At 38.5% G+C, this 22,652-nt stretch overlaps 1 protein-coding gene across 1 annotated transcript; it reads left to right on the forward strand.

Moving 5' to 3' along the window:
- Positions 1 to 2,717: 2,717 nt before the first annotated feature.
- CPN1 (carboxypeptidase N subunit 1) lies at positions 2,718 to 17,658 on the forward strand. The gene is made up of 9 exons (XM_070945332.1): positions 2,718 to 2,995; positions 5,110 to 5,306; positions 6,934 to 7,089; positions 8,771 to 8,953; positions 13,049 to 13,160; positions 13,434 to 13,573; positions 14,561 to 14,660; positions 15,399 to 15,517; positions 17,373 to 17,658. The coding sequence occupies exons 1-9, from the start codon at positions 2,773 to 2,775 to the stop codon at positions 17,499 to 17,501; spliced, it is 1,359 nt and encodes a 452-aa protein (XP_070801433.1). The 5' UTR covers positions 2,718 to 2,772; the 3' UTR covers positions 17,502 to 17,658.
- The last annotated feature ends 4,994 nt before the right edge of the window (positions 17,659 to 22,652 follow it).

The following is a 22,652-nucleotide window of genomic DNA, read 5'->3' on the forward strand; positions in this document are numbered from 1 at the left end:
ATGATTGGAAAGTGATTTAGAAATTTGATGACTGGGTTTGCCAAGTCTTAATATTATTGCTTCTTTCTTCCAAAAGGAAAATAGAAAGAGGGAGATGAAAAATCAGAAGGGGTCTGGTAGCAACTTTTCAGATTAATAATTTTTTAAAAGATGTAAAATTTCATAAACTACAATTGATCTCATCAGAAGCATGGGTAGCTAAATTGATGTAAAATTTAAAATGAAATTAGTCAGGGGAAGAGAAAACAGGGTTTTTGAGCCTGATATCAAACTTATATCTTTTTTAAGTATTTTGCATAAACTCAGACATGTTTGTCCTATACAGAATCCAGAGAAAATTGTTGGCAGATGATGGCATATATAACTTCAGAGGAAGAACATATGAAGATACCTCTACTGTTATGTGAAATTGTTGTGGTTTGTGTTGGTGCCATTGGTGTAAATGGATTTGTTTTAGGGTATGGTTCCTATGTTAGCATCTTTGCTTTGTTGTTGCTTGTTTTTTGTGAGAATTTCCTTCAAGCTAAATGATTGGTGGTAGGCAAGTACAGGTCTATCAAGTGCCTAAGAAAGTGTAATGTTATTATTCAGTAAGGATTGTAGCTTATAAATAGTATGCTTGAATGACTTGAGCTATGAGCTGTAGGTAATGACGACTTACATGGTCTGACTTTTAATATTATCCTGGTTTATCTATGGGATGGTAGTTCCATCTGCTGAATGCCTGGTTTAATTCCATCAGTTGAGCATCTCTGTTAAGCAGGTCAGAACAAATACAATTATAGCATATGGCCTGTCTTATTGAGATCAAATTGGATATCTGTTCTGGAATGGAACTTGTATAGAGGGAAGAAGGGATGTAATCGATTTTATTACACTGACACATAGTAGCCAATCCATGTAATTTATTACTTCTGCAAACCCTGTCTTTCAGCCTGACCCAGTATTAACCTGCTGTTTGCATCTTACCCTTCTCCTGAAGATATATTGTTTGAGCTTTACCTCTTCCCGTAATCCATATCCTATAACTATAATCTCATAATATCTTGTCTGCCATATAGCAGGCTAAAGTGGGACTGGTCTCCTTAATAGTAGGCTGCATAATGTCCTCTATGTTGATTGGGCTGATAAAGCTTCTATAAATGGCACAAAATAAGCCTGAAGAAGAATAAACATTTGAAGCACAATTTATTAAGCAATGTGAGGACACATCTTCAGTATATGTAGTTCGATAGATGCTGAATTTGATATGTTGCAAAATGAATGAACATGAGAATTATCCTAAATTGTTATTATGTCATTAATAAAGCAAATATATTAGAAAGGCTCGTAGTTAGATTAGATCTACATCGACTGAAAATGTGGAACACTTGTGAGCCTGTGATGGTATGTTGTTAGCTGAGAATATGAATGATTATCTATGAATGTTACAACATTATATGCTGCAATAAAGAGCAGGGATCTGAAAATTAATCAAGCTAGTTATGTTTCACAGGAAAAATAAGTTATAAAATGCATAAATTGTTAAAAACAACAACAAATAGATCAGTGGATGTACTTTGGCAATATGTTTAATGAGGAGGAACATTTGATTAGGAGTTTACAGGAATTTTTAGTTTTTCCTTCAATTCAGGATGGACACCATCTTCTTACATCAGGGTTTCCCTATAATTTATTTTATTTAGATAAATTGCACATTCTTTTCAGATGCTAAAACTGAATGCAAACAAAAGACTGCTAGAGTGCATGCTGCACCTGGCTTAAAACATGGCCAACCAAAAACCTTCATTTGTTCCAGTCTTGATTGTCAAGATAGCTCTCAGGCCTTTTATGAATATTTATGACTATCATATCTGAGCTGAGACATTTCTGTACCTCTTTGCTGCTATTAAACTATCTTCCAGATTTTTCAGTTCAGATATAGGCCTATTTATAATGTAATTTGAAAAAGGAACCATAGTGAAACTGGGCTTTAGGTCCTGAGCAAAATTGAGCATAGGACTAAGAGCTGAGCCAATTTCATGCCTCACCATTTGCCCTTTGTCCCAGATAACATTTACTATGCAACGCACTCTGTTTATTTTAAAGCATTGATTCCTTTATAGGATACAAACACTTTATGGAAGTTTATAATATAAAAGTATTTTCGGTTCCAATGGCAGTTTTTAAAACAGCTGCCAGACCCCAGATCTGTTCTAGAATCAGAGAATATGTTCTGACTATGTCTAACTTCCGAATATAGAGGGACCATAGAAAAGAAGAAGCATGTTGTACATGTTCAGAGATGCTTGCTTTGTTACAATTGTGTATGTAAGAGCTTTGGCTTGTGGCTGAAAATGTGCTTCTTGAAATCTAGTGAGTCTTCCTGAATATGTTTTCCTGTCGGAGAGATTTTGATCAGGTCTCTGTCCTACCATGAAGAGCCAGGAGATTTCAGATGCCTGTTTACCCTTCAGTTAATAAATGAACAGAAATCAACACAACTTTCTAAACGTGCAGAGGTTTTGAATAATTCTGGCTCTAAAAGCTCTGTGGCATATGTGTGTACTAGAGCACAAGGGGAAGAACTCAGCATTAAAAATTCTTCCCTCGCTGTAAGGGGCATTCATTGAGATGCTCCTCCCACCACTGTCTCCACCACAGGTGGAGTGGGCTGGCACTTGACTGTAAAACTGGAGAGAACCGGGTTGAGTTTGCATTTTAGTTGCTGTCAAAAAGCAAGCTTGGAGAGCTATCGTCTCCTGCAAAAAGCTGCTTGCCATCCAGAGAAAGATGTATCAGTGGCTTTGGCTCCTTGGAAAAGTTCTGCTCTTGGTGAGAGTGGCTGCCTCAATTAACTATGTCCATCACCGCTATGAGGAATTGGTGCAGGCGCTGTTCGATGTAAGGGGCTCATGCCCCTATGTTACCAGGCTGTACAGCATTGGGCGCAGTGTGCAGGGCCGCAACCTCTATGTGCTGGAATTCAGCGACTCTCCTGGCATCCATGAGCCCAGTAAGTGTGCCCAAGGTATAACTCTTGTATAGTTGAAGAGATGCTTCTTTCTGCTCTGCTTGATCAATGCACAATTGGGTTCAGTGTGGTGCTGGAATCTCTGTGCCTAATGGAATCAAGCCAGGGCCACGGTATTCCTAGCAGAAAGTTTGGTCAAGTCAAGGGGAAGGGGGAAGGCTGTGCAGAACAGAACAGGTGTTTGGATTGACATTGACTTGTTTAATTAATAGCATGGTTTTAAAAATGTATTAAGCCTCATGACACGTTAGTGGGTTTATTTCATTTCATGTGAAGGTCTGAGATATATGTACTAGCAACCATCTGGGGCTTGTAATTAAGGTAAAGTTTAATCCCAAATCCAAAGATTCAACTCCAGCTCTCTTTTTTAATGCTGTACTTTAATTCTACAAAATAATGTTAACTAATTGGACAAAATTAATATTAATCTTGGAAGATGACAAAACCTTTACTTCTCCCTACACTATCTCTCTGCCTTAACACTCATAACTATGTTGTTGCAAATTATAGCTTTGATAGACTACACTTTTGAATAAGTGGGGCAGAGCCTGACAAAGAGAGGGAAATACAGGTGCCAGACTCATAATTATGCAGCAAGAATTCTGAGACCAAAGATCATGCGTTGAAGCCCTTGCTATACCTTTAACAGCTAAAGCAAAGAGGTTTTTCATTAGAAGTATTCTGGTTAATGAGTACCTTCCCCAAAGTAGTGTACTTAGGAATTACAGAAGCTGAAGTTCAACATATCTGGGGGATACCAGACTGGAAGAGACTAGTCTACTCCTAACTATTATCCAGTAGATGTTAGGCAAAAATATTTTTATTCAACTAGGCATTGTAGAATTATTCAGCAGTTACATTAAGCGTAAGAGCAGATAATTAAAATTCTTTAGACAATCCTTTTACTTCTACCTTTTTATTTTTATGACATGTTATGATCTTTTTTACTTGTATACCCCAAAACCAAATTAAAAGAGCAGTATTTGTGTTTTAGTAATTTAGTAAATGTTCATTTCTCTGATGTGCCAAGTTCAGCATTTACAAGTATGATATCCATCGTGTTATGCATTAATCCTACAAGATAGATAACACTAATAAACAATTAGTAAGGTTTCTTACTACCAAGATTAGCAGGTAAGCCATTATAATTCATGAAAAGAAATCCCATAGACCAGCTGTTTCCAAGATTTTTAAGGATATAAGAAGAGGAACACAGAACTGATGAATGGATAGGGAAATGGATAGGGAAAAAGAGGCTGGGATCAGCTGCAAGTTTGGTCAAGGGATGTCTATTATGTATACATGGATTCTTCCCCACCTTATAATCTACACAAACATTTTTATTCTTTTGTGCATAAAGTAGGACTACCTATATTTGCAGATATCCTGCCTACAATTCTAGAGACTTCTGAACATAATTAATAGCCTTCTTCCTGTAGAATGGCCCTCTCAGAGCCTAATAATTGTTTTTATGCATCCTGCAGGGTACACGTAGAGAAAAGGGGGGCATCTATGGGGGAAACAGTTTTACATAAATGAATTTGAGGCTAAATCATGCTGATTTTATTTTGCAATTTACTTTAACCCCCATTAAGCTTTAGAAGGCTGGAATGTGACATTCTAGGAGATAAGCTGAAGAGGAACGGTGGAAGGGACCTTTAGATGCACTGTATGAAATAAGGAAATAGAGACCCTGATTATGTGGTTGTGACTGTGCCCTACTTTCAATTCTCCACTGCAGGAAAAGATTTGCCCCCAGGATACATACCATTCTCATACAATGCACTGCTTCTTCCCATTTTCTCCAAGCACTGATTCCTGTCCATTGCCCCGTACTTTTAAGTTCTGTATGAGAGACAGCAATTAACCTCTCTTCGTTTGACAGGGAACATGTGGCCGGAAGAAGCACATAGCCTCACAATGAGCTTCTTTCCACAATACAAAAGGCCACAGCTATAGTTTCATCACCACAGAATGCCATTTGGGAATCTATGCTGTTCCCCCTCCTGCTTGACCTCAATGTTTATGCATCAGCACCCAGTTGTGTTGAATCTATCTACTCTGTTCCACTGTCAGCAAATTTCTCCCTTTCTCAGTGGAGCCAGAATTCAAGTATGTGGCAAACATGCATGGGAATGAGGTACTAGGCCGGGAACTGTTGCTCCAGCTTGCGGATTTCCTGTGTGAAGAGTATCGCCATGGTAATCCGCGCATTACACAGCTCATCCATGAAACACGCATTCACCTCTTACCTTCGATGAATCCTGATGGATATGAAGTGGCAGCTGCCCAGGTACTAGGCAAGCATTCCTTTTATATTTCAATTGTCATGATAATAACAAAAGTTTGTTTTAAGGCAGCCAAGGGAGAGAGGAATGGCATTACTGAATGTGTTGGAAGTACAATTTTCAGAATGTTTAGTTAGTTCCAGCACTTTTGGAGATATCAAATTTGGGAAAGCCAAAGTCACAGACTCTAAATCAAACTTTATGCATTGCAACAGCTGAATTTTTTTTTTTTAATTTGATTTATATGCCGCCCTTCTCCGGAGACTCAGGGCGGCTTACAATGTGTTAAGCAATAGCCTTCATACTTTCGTATATTTATATAAAGTCAGCTTATTGCCCCCACAAACTGGGTCCTCATTTCACCTACCTTAGAAAGGATGGAAGGCTGAGTCAACCTTGAGCCTTGAAGAGATTCGAACCAGCAGTAAATTGCAGGCAGCTGTGTTAATAACAGGGTGCGTAGACCACTGTACTATCAAGGCTCATAGAATTAAACTTCTATGTCAAAAGGCAATACATCTTAAGAATAGACTCAGGTGACTGCTACAGAATATTGTATAAACTTATCATGATTGCTTGTTTGTGATCTTCCAGAGACATATAGCTTGCCGCTATTAAGAATTTATAAGTGAGAGAGTTGGATCTTAATCTGATTTAGAAGGCAACATATTACAATACTATGTAGTAAAAAGTAGAACATATGTTTTGAATGCAGAAAATCTTTTGGTATATCTACTGGTAAAAAAAGTAGGACTTATGCCTGCCAATGTCAACAATACTAGCTAAACAATAAAATAAAGTAATTCTCTGTGTTCCCTGTGGTCACTTTCGGTCATGGATGCTGAACTGTAGCAAAACTCTCCGTATCCACTATGATCTGATGATGTCATTGTTGCAGACCTGTAAAAGTGAGACATTTCAATCTTCCCCATATTTTCCCGTGATTGGGAAACAGGCATCACATTGCAATGAATGCCACTGGCCAACTTGCTTTCACTTTCTTGCTCTTCAGAGGATGACTGACGTCACGATGACTTCAGAGGAGGAAAGTCACAGCAATTGGGGGACCTCCAGATAACAGGCTTTCCACAAACTTTTCCAATTTATAATAGTGTACTTAACACAGTTCCAAACTGTTCTGACCATTTATTGTTTTGGATATTCTGAGCAGTTTATTGTTCTTTCAGCAAAAGATCTGTGAGCAGGGCAAGTGACATTGATTAGTAAAGGCAACAGCCAATTTCCCAGCCCAAGGGAAAACTGATTCCTATAATTCAAACTGATTTTTGGGGCCATAAAAATAAAGGCATTTCAATTCTGCATTTCATGTTTATGCACTGTGGCTTTGAATACAGTTGTGTTAAGGAAAAAGAGATGTTTCTTAAAATACAATCATCTTTAATTTAGGGTTGTCTGTTGAATTCTGACTATGCTAATCTGTATCAGAAGACCCTGCTCAATAAATATTTGGCAACTATTCTTAGCATCCTGAAATCCAGAAGCTCCTGAACGGCTTTTATTCTCTTTTCTGAAATACGTATCTCCCTTTTGATGACTCAAGAGATAAGCTAAAATATGGTATTCACTTAAACATATCTACAATAACACAAAAATTTATTATTCTCTTTTTAGAACCAAAGTTATTTAGATTATGTCATTGGGAGAAACAATGTCAATGGAGTCGACCTTAACCGTAATTTTCCTGACCTCAACACCATCATGTATTCCAATGAGAAACAGGGTGGACCCAATCATCACATCCCTTTGCCAGATAATTGGAAAAGCCAGGTAATGCCAATCCAATTAATCCCTTTCAAGTAATGTGTATACTGTATCCACTTATAGTTTATCCACTCATCCATCCTAGCCATGTGGTTGTAGAAACTTGTGATGGCTATGTAATGCAGGTTACTGGACTCTTACAATACTGCATGAATTAAGTTCCCTCTACTTTTTTGCCATTCTCTTCACTTTTCTCTAAGAGCCAAATTACATATGGAGAAAACCCAACTGCTTTAATACTCCCTGGATCATAGTCCTTTGGAACACAGGAAGAAGATTTTGTCTGGGTCTCTGTCTGTGTATCTAGATATGGAAAATTAACATGTTAAGAATTGGTTCCTAAGTGCTTAAACATCTCTTAGGAACCTAGCAAGGCCATCATTTCTGACGTTAGCCATATGAAGTCCTATATGCATTAAATAAGATCAGGACGAGTATAAAGTCTGCACACTTGCTTGAGCCTGTGTATGTGCGTGCCTGGCCACGGGCATGCACGCATGTATGCACGTGCATTCACATGCTGCCTTCAAATCAGCATTGTCTCCTGGTGATTTCCTGGGCTAGCCCCTGCAGTTTTCTTGGCAAAATTTCAAAAACAGTTTACTACTGCCTCCTTCCAGCGCTGAGAGAGTATGACTGGTCCAAGGTCATCCAGGTAGGTTTTGTGCCTAAGGCAGGACTAGAATTCACAGTCTCCCAGTTTCTAAAATGCAGAATCATGACTAGATTCACATATTGTCCTAAGCCATGAGTTGCTTAAGTATGATTTGCTGAATAAGACACAATAAGCCAGTTGGACATGCTAAAAACATAAAGTTTGTGAACCTAAATGGTTATGGGATTCGTGCAACAGATAATTTTAACCACTAAATAGACTTCAATAGTGTGCATTTGTGCTCTGTGTATGAGTGTGTGTTTTTGTGTATGAGAGGGAGGGAGGGAGGGATGAAGGAAGATGACAAACAAGAAAGTCAGATTATAATTAGTGTGCACTTAAGATCTTTCCTCATTGTTTATTATTTAGATACTCGTGTGTTGAGTATTTAATAGATACCTAATACATTGTACAAAATTTTTGTCAGCTGCTTAGAATCACTGAAAGTGAATGGGTGGCCATATAAATTATCTAAATAAATAAATAAACTTAGCATTGCAACAGTAAGATAGAAAACATGAGCAAAACAGAGTCAGATAACCCACTCTTCTCCAATAAAGCTAAGTCAGTTTGGCAGATTAAAATTCTGCCAAAATTGGGTTTTAATAGATAGAGTCCATATCTCATTGCAACCAAAAACATTTCTGTGGTACATGAAAGCAGGAAAAAGATTTCCCACTTGATCTTAATAACAGGCAAGCAAGGATGGTAGTTGAGGAGGCAACGTCTGAGACATTGCCATTTAGGGTTTTCAAAATAATTACCAATCTATTGAACTGTATCCAGCAATGAATTAGCAATTGGTGCAAGCAAAAATGAAGGATTTAAAGGGTTTTGTAAATGGGCACTTGCTAACTTCCATAATAATCTCCAAAGCCAGAGAATTTTGAGATTAGAGAACAGTCATGTAAGCATTTTTATATGCATTCTGGGTATGTTCCCGTGAGGGCAGTGCTGCAGGTTCTGGAACAAATTAGAAGTATTAAGAATCAGGTTGAGCATTTGGCTTGATATTTTGTGTATTTCTGACAGGTAGAATCAGAGACATTGGCTGTAATTCAGTGGATGAAGAGTTACAATTTTATTCTCTCAGCCAATCTTCATGGTGGAGCTGTAGTTGCCAATTATCCCTATGACAAATCCCATGAACAGAGAATTCGTGGCAACTGGCAATCAAATAGCACTCCCACGCCTGATGACATCCTCTTCAGAAAGGTGAGAAATGTCAGGGATAATAAAAGCAAGATGAAATAGATTCAGATCAATACCGGATGATACCGGACCTCCAGACTTTTCGTCGGGCCCTTAAAACCCACTTATTTCATCTAGCCGGGCTGGTTGATCCCATCCTTTGGTTTTAATTTGAAATTAATTTTAACTGGGTTATTTTAAATTGTGGCCGATGTTATTTAATATCTTTTAAACTGTTTTAATTTTTGTATGTTGTGTTTTTACTTTTGGCTGTCCACCGCCCTGAGTCCTGCTGGAGAAGGGCAGTATAAAAATCAAATAAATCAAATAAATAAATAAAATAATATCTGTATAGAACATAGGCTGTCTTTTAGGGGACCATTAGATGCTGGTTACCTTCGCCTCAGGTTGGTTCTGCACACCAACATGACCAGTGTGGAAACCGACAATAAAATATATCAGCTTAAGTGTGACTGCATTTTGGACAAATACCCAGTCTTGGGAATTAAGCTGAATAGAGATTCTATCCAAATTGAGATCTTGGGAGAATGCCTCTTCTTTCTTTCCACCCATCCTCCTGATCACTTACCAAGAGGAGGCAGAGGAGGAAAAGTGGGTCTTCTTATGTCTATGGAGATTCTCAGTCATCCAGGCCATAGTTGTCCCAAAAATACTTTTTCAAGAGGCAACTGGATTTATTTATTTTTCTTTGAAGAGGTTTCACTTCTCATCCAAGAAGCTTCTTCAGCTCTGACTGGTCATGCTGATCATCTGCATTCTTTTTCTTCCATTCCCCACCATCCAATCAGAGCTGAAGCAGCTTCTTGGATAAGAAGCGAAATCTCTTCAAAGAAAAAAGAGAGAGAGAAAAAACCAAGAAAGTCCAGTTGCCTTTTGAAAAAGTACCTTTGGGTCTGCTTATCCTTTTTGGTGTGAATGAATGCAATAGAACTGCTCTTCCAGGGTGCATGCTGTATACTGTTTAAAACACCCCCCTTTCCCTCAGGGCTTCAGTGCTATGATGCTAAAACCACTGTGAAGAATTTTAAATATTTATTCAGTTGTATTTATGCATATCCAGCAGTCTTACAAAAGATTGCTGGATATATATAAAAAGATCTCTTTGCAGTTTTGGCATTGCTGCACCAGTGAGAAATGGACAGCTGAGATGAGGGGAAGAGCCCCTTCAGCTGGCATCATTGTGGTAAAGCAGAATTTCCATGGTAAGAGTGAATCCAATAATGGTTCCAGAAGAAACTGGCACCAGAAGACCATTTCTCTCCTTCCCGTGGTGTATGAGAAGAGTGATGAAGGGGAAAAGAGGAAAATGACTCCTTTTCTATAGCCTGACTAGGTGGCTCAGTGGCCAAGACACTGAGCTTGTCGATCAGAAAGGTTGGCAGTTTGAATCCCTAGTACAAGTCTCCTGCGTGAGCAGGGGGTTGGTCTAGATGACCTCCAAGGTCCCTCCCAACTCTCTTACTGTTATTGTTCTCTGATCCCGGCATAGATCCCCTTTTTACCCTTTCTTAGGGGAAGGGGATCTTTCAGTACCTGGAGAAATAGAATCCAAAAAATCCTGCTTTCCTCATCTGCTTCCCACTTCCCCTGCCACTCAAGAGTTGAAAGAGAAATGGGGGAGATGATTTTTTGGGGGGGCATGGTGTGAGAGCAAAGCAAATGGCTCTGAAACTCAGTGCCCAGCAATCATATCAAGGCATGCTTGCAATAGCCTAAATTAATCAAAAGTAGCAGGCCAGCCTCCTGCCCTAGATTTACCTCAGAACAATTCATGGCAGACTACTAAGTAAAGCTTAGAAGAAACAGAAAAACGCCACTTCTATGAACTGAACGATGGAAAGATGAACAGAGGTCATCTTCGTGGTAGTCTGGAGACAGGTTGAGAACATTGGTGTTCTGCGCCACCAAGGAGCCTTGGTGGCACAGCAGACTAAAGTGCTGTTAAGTAGCACTTAGCTTCCAGCTGTCTGCAATTACTACAAGTTCAAATCTCACCAGGCTCAAGGTTGACTCAGCCTTCCATCCTTCCGAGGTAGGTAAAATGAGGACCTGGATTGTGGGGGCAATAAGCTGACTTTGTATAAAAAGAACACCGCTTGGGGGAGGGCCAAAAGCCCTACTAAGCAGGTATATACAAAAGTATGAAGGCTATTGCGTAACGCATTGTAAGCCGTCCTGAGTCTTCAGAGAAGAGCAGCATATAAATCGAACCAATAAATAAATAAATAAACAAACATCATATATTAATATTCTTAATTAACAGTTAATGGCAGTGGTGAAATCTGAACCAGTTTGCTACTGGTTACTGGCCGCGCATGCGCACTGCTGCCAAACATGCACTGTGTGTGCATGCACAGTACAGGCCAAAAGGAGGCTTGGGAAGGTAAGTAGAACAGCAGGGGGGGGATCAGCTGTGCAGTGCAGTTTAGCAAAGCTAAACCCTGCTGCAGAGCTGATCGTCGGAAATACCGGTTGGGAGGAAACAGTAGCTTTTTTTAACTGTATACATTTTATGTCACTTCCCAGAGGTGGCTTGTGATCAGTTCTGTGTTTTAATTCTGATTCCCTGATTTTTTTTCTGGAATGCGTATGAAGCAACTAGTTCTGTTGTAAATAATAATACTAGAGTCCTTGTATATATTTAGTATTACAAATGTTTGTTCAATTTGCTCGTGAAGCTCTCAACTTGATCCTCAGGCCAAATGACTAGTATTGCAATATATCTTGTGTAATATAGCATGATACTGATAATTTTAAAACTGCAATGAATATTTATGCTTGTTTGTAATAATGACTCATAGCCAGTTATTGGATTCCTTCCAGTCTTGGAGTTGTACCATGAGAAAGACAGAGGAGAAACTTCAAGGGAAAAAAATGCAAGGAAGCCAACTCCTACACAGTCAGGAAAAAAAATAACATTTTTTTATAGACAACCTTTTTGAATGTAGTGCTGACTTTTCATTTTGGGAAAGCTTTCAATATATTCTTTCTGATTCTATTAATTGATATTTTTGATGTTTTAAGTATTATTATTCTACTCCTGGGTCTTTTATTTTTATTTGCTATGTAGTACACTACCTCTGTAGATGATAGTGAAATAAAACTGTTTTAAATAAATTATAAACATATTTGATGGGCCCTGAACTGGTAGTGAATAATCCAAAAGCTGCCAAAAAGGCTGATTTCAAGATGGAGGTGTTAGGCTATTATTAGGAAAGTAAAAATAATTTGGTGATACAATTCCTCTATACAAAGTTATACATTTGTAAAATTCTATGTAAAGTTGATTTTAAATAATAAATAATAAAACAATAATTGAGAATTGTAGAAGTAGAAAAGTATAACCTAAATTGTGAGTTGTTGGAATAGCCCTCCTGCCCAAGTTGAAAAATTACATTAAGGTTTCTTCAAGTTAAGTGGGGAAAAATAGAATCATATAAAAAATAAAATATTTTTTCCCCTCTACTTCTCAAAATACTGTAACTCAGGTGATTTAATAAATGTGAAGGGCAGGAAGTTCAGAACATATACAAATAATACTTTTTTGAATTTACTTTCACAAATATAATGATGACAACCAGCTTAATTTTTTTTTAAAAAAGCTAATAAAAGTTCATGGAAGATAAAGCCATCATTCACTATTAATCACAATGGCTGTTCATTATATCTAATAAAAGAGACACCATATATATTAATATTAATTTCTGGAACCAAGAGAAAGTCTACTGTAGCTTTCTCAATGATATTTGGTTCATTGCTATGAAATAAAATGGGATAAATGGGCCTGTGGCCTAATCACACGGGGCTTTTTAAATGTTCTTATGGGAGGAGTGGGAGAAGAATAAATAATTATTTTCTTTGGCTCTTTCACTGTATGCTGTGAATGTTTATGTTTTTTTCTTGTTTTGCTCAGAATAGCATTGAGTCTGCTACATAATATGATAGAATAGCTTTTCTTAATAGGAAGCAAGGACACTAATATTGCAAAGGAGATATTAAGGTCTTCTTTTTTCCCTTTTTAGACCTAGAGTCTATTTCCAGCTTGCAATGTGACTGGACAGGTGAAAATATATGACCAGCTTGATATTTTCTTTCCAGTTGGCCAAGGTTTATTCTTATTCCCATGGATGGATGCATCGGGGTACAAACTGTGGAGACTTCTTTGTTGATGGCATCACTAATGGGGCATCCTGGTACTCACTCAGCAAAGGTAAGGCAAAATGGGGTGATAGCACAAGAGAAAGAGAGTAAGTATATTTTGGAGAGAAGATTTTGAAATGTCCCATCGTGTAAGAGTAATGGCCTTTCGAATGGTTAGAAAAGTTCCCTACTTTGGAGCTCTTCTATTGTTTTGATCTTTGGGCCTCATACTCAGATATCAAGTCATGCCCTTTTTTCCATCCTTTTAGTTGGTGACATTTAGCTCAAAGGGATGCTTAAGACTTTTTATCAGTATGTATCTCCAGCTCTCTCTGTCCTTCAGGGATGCAGGATTTCAATTACCTACACACCAACTGCTTTGAAATTACCCTTGAACTGAGCTGCAAGAAATTCCCGCCACAGGAGGAACTGGAATATGAGTGGCTGGCAAATCGGGAGGCCCTTATTGCCTACATAGAGGAGGTAACAAAATTATGACACAATATGATTCTGCTTTTTGGCAAACCTTTTAAAAAATTTGATCCCCTCTTTCTTTCATGCTTATAAGATGGTACATTAAATAATGAACCCTTGATTTGACTATTTGGCAGTGGAATACCAAGGGCAGGGCAATGGGGCTGGTCTGTCTTAGAAACAGGCAATAAGAGTTGCATTGTCTGCCAACCTGGGTCTGACAAGGAGGCTATCCAGGGTGTTGGTGGTGCGTGTGCAGTAGGTTGGTATTGCTGGCGCATCTATCAGCTGTTTGGCTGTTAACAGTGCAGCACAGTAATGGCAAAGGATGGGGCTCCCATTGTCCAATATGCCAAGCATACCACTGTTTTTTGAATAGGGGGGATGGCACATCTATTAAACCTGAGCATCCATTAAACTTGAAAGTGCTTTTGAATATTCATAAAAAAGCCTATGTACTACTTTGCACATGCATGCACAAAAGTATGTTTCTTACCAATCCTCATACTTCTATCTTCTCAGTGTTTTCTTGCCACTGCTGCACATCTCCACCAGTCTTCCCAGTGCTTTTCTGTCAGCCCTTACATTGTTCCAAATCTCCCAGTGCCTTCCCACCATTCCTGTCCCAGCATCTCCCACATTTTTCCTAACTCTTTCCTAGAGACAATACAATTCTGATTAGATATGTGCAGACTCAGTTTTTTTCTTGTTCGTCTAATAAATGAATCTAGAATACATGACAACTCTGGAACTCAGATACAGTCAGGCCTTTCTATCCATTCTGAAGCTGCTGATGGATGAACCTGGGACTTTCTGAATACACCACATTTATCTTTTATCACTGAATTTATCATTGTGAACTGGGAAAGGATCTTTTCTCAGACCAGTAAAGAAGCCCTATCACTGATGAAGCTTCAGACAAAATGAATTGTTGCTGTATTCTTCCTAAGTACCATGGTCTTAGTCCTAAGGCTGTTCAGTATTTCTGTTGTGCAGATTCACCAGGGCATCAAAGGCCTGGTGTCAGATGAGAACAACAACAAACTTGCAGGAGCTGTAATTTCTGTGGAAGGAATTGGCCATGATGTCACTACAGGTTGGTACTCAGCCTAACACAACTGAAGCTTTTTTAAAAGGAATGCTTAAATTGATTTCATAGATTTTTACCAGATTGTAATTTGAATTTTAAAAGTTGCTAGAATTTAGTAACAAAGTCAGAAATTAAACAGTAACTCGATGAAAGCACTTCCAAAACTGGTTCCTGCCAAATTTATTAGGAGGACTTATGTACAGTCAGAATTCCCTTTCTGGATATTTTGAAAGTTGTAATCCTATAACAATATAGGGAACACTTAATATTGTAGCATTGCACTATTAGCTTTAGACTATGTAATGTATCTACGGTGTATGTTTGTATGAAATAGACATGTAGTCAGGCTTGCCTGTGGACAGGATTTCTGGAGTTTGTGATATTTTTATTAACTTTATTAAATTAAGTCAAAAGCTAACCCTAAAAAAGTGTGGCTGAAGGATTCTGACTCCCTTAGGTTGCATTTCACCATCTATTCTAGAAGGACAAGGAAAAACTTACTTTACATCTGGGATTGTTTACTTATCCATTATTTTCAACCATTCATATATGCTGTATTCAGCTTGAATTTATGAAGGTGCAAATGGCATATATGAATTCCATGTATGTTGAATTGAAGACATTTAGACCTTCATATGATGAAGAATGAATAAGGAATGTGTGCGCATACTTGCAAACCAGTAGGGAAGGTAAGTGAATTTCACCCCTGATCTGCATCTTTTAATATCTTCTTCTCTCATGTAGGTGAACATGGGGACTACTTCAGGCTGCTATTGCCTGGTAATTATAAAGTTATTGCATCAGCAGATGGTTACCAACCTCAGACTGTGATGGTGACTGTTGGCCCAGCTCAGCCCTCACTGGTGAGTATGGAAGGAAAGAGAAAATACAATTCTCCCTCTTCCAGTATGAAGTAGGGAAGGAAAAAGAAGAAAGTATCTGCATGTATATGTATTCCCTCAACTGCAGCAACTTGATATCTTGATTAGTGAAAATACTATGGAAATGAGAAATTACTTTTCAGCCCAAAAAATGGTATAGCTTTTCCATACTGGAAGGGAAAAAAAACAAGAAAATACTCGTTACATTTCCCTTAAGTATAAATTATCCACTAGTCATGCAGTCTATTTTGCAATTAAGTTAGTTTATAAGAGGCTGGCTTATATAAGGAGCATCGATTTATGTTTCTGATAGCCAGAAACAGCTTTGGCTGGAAAAACATTGCAACTAATATGTTTCAGGTTATTATACATCATAACCTAATAACAGCATAGGTTATTCTTATATAGTAGCCAGGACTTTGTTGCCCCATTATTTATTTATTTATTTATTCATTTAATTTATAGTGCTGCCCATCTCATGAGCAAGTGACTCTGGGCAGCATACAATCCAGCACTAGTTGGACTCCCTTTAAAAAAAAAAAGTCAGTCCAGCAGTCACTGGAGGAGAATCAGTTATTGCTGAACTATATGACTCTTAAGCAGCCCCAGCCAGCATAGCCAAAGGTAAGAGTTGCTATAGTTCAGCAACATCTGAAGGACCATAAATTCCCTACCCAGGCAGTAATGTGAGATGATTCACCATAGCTAAATGTTAATTTCTCACATTTTCTCCTTCATATCACTGATCTGAAGAATTGTTGGAAATTAATATGACACTTAGCTGCCTGGCACTATCATAGCATTCCTTGGAAATCTCTTGCTGTTTCTCATTGCTAGAATTATGCCCAAATCTGGAGCTAACTTATCATTGCTTGTCCCAAGGATTGAAATGTATCTTATGTCTTTTTATTGGCCTATCTGAGGAAAGACTATACATTTTTTTTAGTTACATCAAAATCTAAATCTTAGCTCTAAGCATACAGTTTTCTAAATAAAATAATATACTATCCATCTAGAGACCATTAACCTTTTCTTTAAAAAACCCCTATATAATAACAGATCTATACATAAATAGATGACTTTCCTAGAATGTAGTTCTTCTGATTCACTGATAGAAATTTGGCAAATACATACTCCCTTGTTTTACTGCATAGTTTTGTGTGTGTGTTTTTTTTTAAATTCATCCACAGGACCTTATCCAATTGAATCAGGGGTGAAATGCTCCCGGTTTGGACTGGACCGCCCGATCCAGTAGCGATGGCAGCGGGTGGTTCGGAGAACCGGTAGCAAAAATCCCTGTGCCCCCCACCACCACCACTATGCCCAGCTGAGCCGCAGGATCATCAGAGACTTTTTTTTTTTACTTTTAAAAGCATTTTTTCTACAACCTCTTCCGACAAAAAAATGTTTTTAAAAGTAAAAAAAAAAAGCCTCTAATGATCGTGGGGCTCAGCTGGGATAGTCAGAGGCTTTTCAAAGCATTTCTTTCTGCAACCTCTTGGCAGAAGAGGTAGTAAAAAAAATGCTTTGAAAAGTCTCTGACGATCCCAGCTGAGTTGACTGATCGGCAGAGGCTTTTCAAAGCATTAGAAAAAATGCTTTGAAAAGTTAAAAAAAAAAAGTTGGCCACGCCCACCCAGTCACATTAACCCCCCACCACCAAGCCACGCCCACAGAACCAGTAGTAACAAATGTTACATTTCACCCCTGAATTGAATTCTGTTTCTAAATGGGAAAAAAAAGAATATGATATGCTTCCATCTGGCAGAGAGAGGAGGTACAGTATGTAATGTAATTTTTCATTGGATGGCATTTCAGTGACTTTTGTCTCTTTCAGGTGTATTTCCAACTCAGACGGGAACCTTTGAACAATCCTCCTGTACCAAAGGCATATAAGAAAAGGTGCCACAATAAACTGCAGCAAAAAAAAATTGTCCCACGGGCTGCCCCATGGCAGACACTATGATGAAGATAGTCCTTGACTACATAAAAGCTGAAGGAGCCATGTCTGACATGTAATGTCAACTATAGTGGCAAATGAACTTTTTAAGAAGCACCCAACCTTCTGATGACCCTCACAATCATGAAACACGTCTAAAGCTCTCTGCTTATTAAATATATATTTAACTGCATTGTGGGCTGAAAACTCTTTCCGAAGGAGGGCAGGCATTAGGCTATTCTGTTCTATGAAATTCTAATCCGTCCTGTCTTTTACTTTCTCAAGAACACTATAGTACTGTAGCTCATGAGAGCCTACATTGCCCTCTTCTGGGCACTGCAGTGTAATCATGGAAAAAAGTTATAATAGGATGTTTTAAATCAGTTGTTTACATGAATATTGGAAAAGTTTCCAATGCATGGGGGCGGGGGGGGGAAACCATATACAAAACAGTAACTGTTAAATATTTGTGACACAACTTTATACTGAATTATAGAGGCTAACTTTATGTGCCTGCTCAAGCCAGCCTAATATGAGTTTATTCAGATCTGAACTTTTCTACAGATCATTGGGCCTGCAGTGTTAATGCTATTCATCTATCTTTGAATCAGCAGAAATTGCTCCCTCTCCTGACTCTATAGTGACCATTTCAGGTTACTGCCAAATGGTACTGACCTGATTATTTGTCTGCAATGCATGCGTCCGGCTTTGCATGCTCCCCTTCAGCTTTCCACTCGTCAGAGGGAGAAGCATCTGCACATCAGACCACTATAGTAGGATTTTGTCTACAATTTCTAGGCTTGTTTTTCTATGTTCCTCTTCCAAGAATCCATTTTGTCATTACCCAAGTTCAATAAAGTGAAAACCAGAACAGACCAGATCAGATTTAGTAAGGGAGTTAAATTACAAGCAACTTACTCTGAATTTCTCTTCCCTTCATTTCCCCGCCTTATATAGACAGAGACATGCAGACTTCCAAATTTCTCTGTGTTCTGTTTAGATTGCAATAGGAGTGGAGATCTAACACTAGCTGAGCCTCCTATTCTATTTCCCTGGTACACAATTCCACTATTTTGCTATCCACACTTGCATTAAACGGTAAGGGTCATACTGTAGAGTTAAAGCAGTTACTAGTAGGGAAGTAGTCTAGAATTGTTTTGTAGTTTGATCAATCAGCAGCACAATGTTGCTATATACAACTGTATGCAGAGATTAACTGCAGAATGACAGATAGGGACTAGAGGGGAGGGCATATACCCACATCCACTCGAAATGACAGATAAGAACTCCTCTGATTTCATCTTCTATTGATTGCCTGACTCTGCCGGCAGGGTAATGGTTGAAGTATACAGTAACAGATTTTACACTTTGGACTACCATTGAAACCTGTTGGTGTAAGGCTTATCCCTATTTCCAGAGGTGACCGGCACATGAATTAACAACCAGTTCGCCCCAGCACTGAAAATGTGCGTGCGCCCCTTCTGCGCATGTGCTTTGCTCACATGTGCACTTGCACGCATGCATGTGGCTTAAAAAACGCAGCTAAATGAACTGGTCCGAACTGGCTGAATCCCACCCCTGCCTATTTCCCACTGCTATTCCAGGGGTGAAATCCAGCAGGTTCTGACAGGTTCTGGAGAACCGGTAGCAGAAATTTTGAGTAGTTCAAAGAACTGGCAAATACCACCTCTGGGTTGCCCCAGAGTGGGGTGGGAATGGAGATTTTGCAATACCTTCCCCCAGGAGTGGGGAGAGAATGGAGATTTTGCAGTATCCTTCCCCTGCCACGCCCACCAAGCCACACCATGCCCACCAAGCCACGCCCACAGAACCGGTAGTAAAAAAATTTGGATATCACCACTGTACTACACCCAGGTGAAAGTGGGAACAAGCCAAAGATTCTTATCACAACTGTTGCTACCATTACCTCAACTTAAATGTCAGTGGTATATGACAACATATAATTGGTATAAGTGACAGATGCAACCCTTGTAAATTTTTCATATTATTTTTTATGCTTGCTGAGTTTGTAACCGCTTTATCATGTTGGGTTTTATTAGCAGTATTTTTTCTGAAGTGGATCCAAGGCCAAAAGTTGGTAGTATACATATGCAGAGATAGTACCAGTTTTGGAGAAAAACCTCAGCTACGATTGTAATGTAATTTTGTACATGAAGTGTGAGGAGGCACTATATTGTCCCACACTTCTGGCAGCAAAATGCCTTGAACTAGCTTTCAGTGGATTACACTGTTTAACATATATTTCTATTTGACATCTGAATCCATATAGGATTTGATTTGAATTTTTGATAGTTCAGAATTTCCAAGCTAATATCTAAATATCCGTGAGAAAATAAAAATCCATATTCCATAGGGTATTTCATATGTAATTAGTTTTTATAAAGTTGGTGCAAGTTTGCAAAGCATTTATGAAAGCTTGTGAACTATTTCATGAACTTTGAATTTGTTAATAAAGTTGTCTTCATGGGAATTTATTTTCCTCCTGGCAAGTATAGCTGTTTACATTAATTGATTAGATGAACACTGTTTTGGAAAATACCATATTTAAGACAAGTAACACTAAATTTTTAAAAAAATCATGAAATATACGTGAGACTGATAAAATTTACCTTTTAGTTCTCTGGCATTTCTCCCAACTATTTTGGAACTTATTTGAAAAGACTTCTAAACACCATTTTGTCAATCAGGCTGATTCTGTCTATTGACAAGAACTAAACTAAAAATACAATAATCTGACAATAAAGTACAGTAGAAGATCCTTGCTTAGCTGAGATTAATACTTCATAAAATAATTAGTGAAAGAAACTGGGTAGTCTTTACAATCTTTCCTAGCATTCTCAATGTATAGCAGTGGAAGAAAACTATTTAAGCTTAGATTCAGAGCAGTGGGAAAGGGAAATTCTCAGAATTACACTTTGTAGCAAGGTGGGCAATCTGTGACCTGCTTACTGTCCTCAGTCCCTTCCTTTTTCTTTTTCTTCAACCATGAGTCTGCAGAAATTATGCCACTAAAACTTAGCAGCAAAGTTTTTTTAAAAAGGAAAGAGCAATTTGGGTTATTATTTTAAGTAACAAAAGCTAAAGACAACTTTGGGAGAACTACATAGTGGTGGGGGTAAGCAGGCCTGGCAAAGGACTACCATAAATTATATCTAATTTGTAACAGAAAGAATATCTATTTGAACTCTCTTCTAATTTTATCAGCAAATTTGGGTATCTCAATGAGATGAGAACAGTTTGGGCATTAACTGCTGGAAATTATTTTTACGTACAATCATTTATATACTGTCTTCTCCTAGAACTCTATCAACCTTACAACTAACAAAATAAAACTCATCTGCACAATCTTCTCTATCATTAATTTCTAGTGTTAATTTGAAGATTCTGACTATTATAGCGTGTGGGACAAGTGGTACGGGTGGTTAGAGAAGAGGAAGATGAAATAAAAAATGAAAGAGACCAGAGTGAGTACAAGAAATAGTTAAATGAAATAGAAAGAGAAGATGTACTGTAGATGGTAGAAAATATAACGAGGCAAGGAAAGGTTACATGGGTAAGCAAAAGATATGACTTACGTATTTATTAATTTACCTTTAAAGACCTATTATATATATATACATTAAGAATGATATAAGAATACATTTTTATACCATGTAACCGTCTAGCAAAGATTATCTATATGTACAAACATTTATATTTTTCTGTATTTCTTTTTTCTACACTATGTAACCGGATGGACAAAAATTGTATTATTATAATTTCTTAATAATAAAACACTTAAAACAAAAAAAAAAAAAACTCATTTGCACAAAACTGTCTATTTAGCTTAGCTATTTCCAGCTAAGTTACAGTCTCTACCCTTCATGCTTGTTGGAAAGGAACTGGTTTCTCTGATTTCTGAAAGAAAACAGGAAAGAAGCCATATTCACAAGCTGCTCCATAGCAAAGGACTGAGAACACTGATTCCTTGACTCCCTCCTCCTTAACCTGTCACAGAAGATGGACTTTCATCCTCTACTTTCAGGATGGGCAAAATGGACAGGCAGACTTTGCCTGAATCAACCACAATGGACTTTAACAGTATCTTGAATTGGAACCAGAAGCCTACTGATAACCATTACAGTTCCTATTAGATTGGTTTTATTGTGCTGAACCACTTTGGACCAATCACAGGCTGGCAGATGAATTCTGACTAATTCTAGCTTCTGCGATAAGGTCTTATAGAGTGAATTGCAATAATCCAAATATGAAATGGCAAGGGCAAGGGTTACTGATGTCAGAATTTGAGCCAAAAATGGTTGTAAATGGTGCCCCTGCCAAGGCTAAGAAAAGGCTCTGGCAGGAGCCATCAGTCTAGGACAGTTATGGCTAACCTTTTTGCCGCTGCATGCCAAAAGTGGGGGGGGGAACGCGGGAGAGTCGTGTGCATGCGTGTGTGTCCACAACCATAATTCAATGCCCCCCGCCCCCCTGTGCATGCACGCATGACCCCCCCCGCACTCCCCCGCTTTTGGCACGTGATAGCACAGTGGGCCCGGTAGATCTGCTTTTTGCCCTCCCCAGGCTCCAGAGGCTTTCTAGGAGCCTGGGGAGGGTGAAAACAGCCTTCCCAATCCCCCTGGAGGCCCTCCAGAGGCTGGAAATGGCCTGTTTCCTGACTTCCAGTGGGCCTGAAAGGCCCCAAAATCAGCTGGCCGGCGCACGCATGCGTGCTGGAGCTGAGCTAGTGCAACATTTGCGTGCCCACAGATATGGCTCCGCGTGCCATCACGGGTCTAGGATCTTCAAATCACACTTTTTTAGCAAGAGTTCTATCCTACCTATAATTTAAGAAGTGAGGAAATCTGTAACCCAAAATAGAAAATTTAGAAATATTTCTGCTGTCTGACAGAAATTTTTGAAAAATATCTTATCCCTAATTGATGGGTGAGACTCAATTAGCAGGCTTGAGGGCTCTCCTTCACTCCATCTGTCCTGTAAGCATGTAAATCAGTACAAAGATGACTGTAAAATCAGTCACATTTTCTCTCACCTTCCCGCCACCAATCCCATTGACTAAGCAAGAACTGTGAAAGCTTTTCTGTTTGGGAACTTTATAGTTTTTACATCCTTTTTATTGAAGCCCAAAGTGATTTTTACATAGAAAAGTAGGATTTT

This window comes from Pituophis catenifer, unplaced genomic scaffold (genome assembly GCF_029215685.1).
Source record: "Pituophis catenifer annectens isolate HBS135680 unplaced genomic scaffold, rPitCat1.0.hap2 SCAF_6, whole genome shotgun sequence".
NCBI lineage: Eukaryota > Metazoa > Chordata > Lepidosauria > Squamata > Colubridae > Pituophis > Pituophis catenifer.

What these genes read in the sequence shown, in the direction of transcription:
- CPN1 (XM_070945332.1), top strand. Translation starts at nt 2,773, where the DNA reads ATGTATCAGTGGCTTTGGCTCCTTGGAAAAGTTCTGCTCTTGGTGAGA. An exon ending in TCCTGGCATCCATGAGCCCA is followed by an intron (nt 2,996 to 5,109) that starts GTAAGTGTGCCC and finishes TCCCTTTCTCAG; the next exon opens with TGGAGCCAGAATTCAAGTAT. An exon ending in ATGACATCCTCTTCAGAAAG is followed by an intron (nt 8,954 to 13,048) that starts GTGAGAAATGTC and finishes TTTTCTTTCCAG; the next exon opens with TTGGCCAAGGTTTATTCTTA.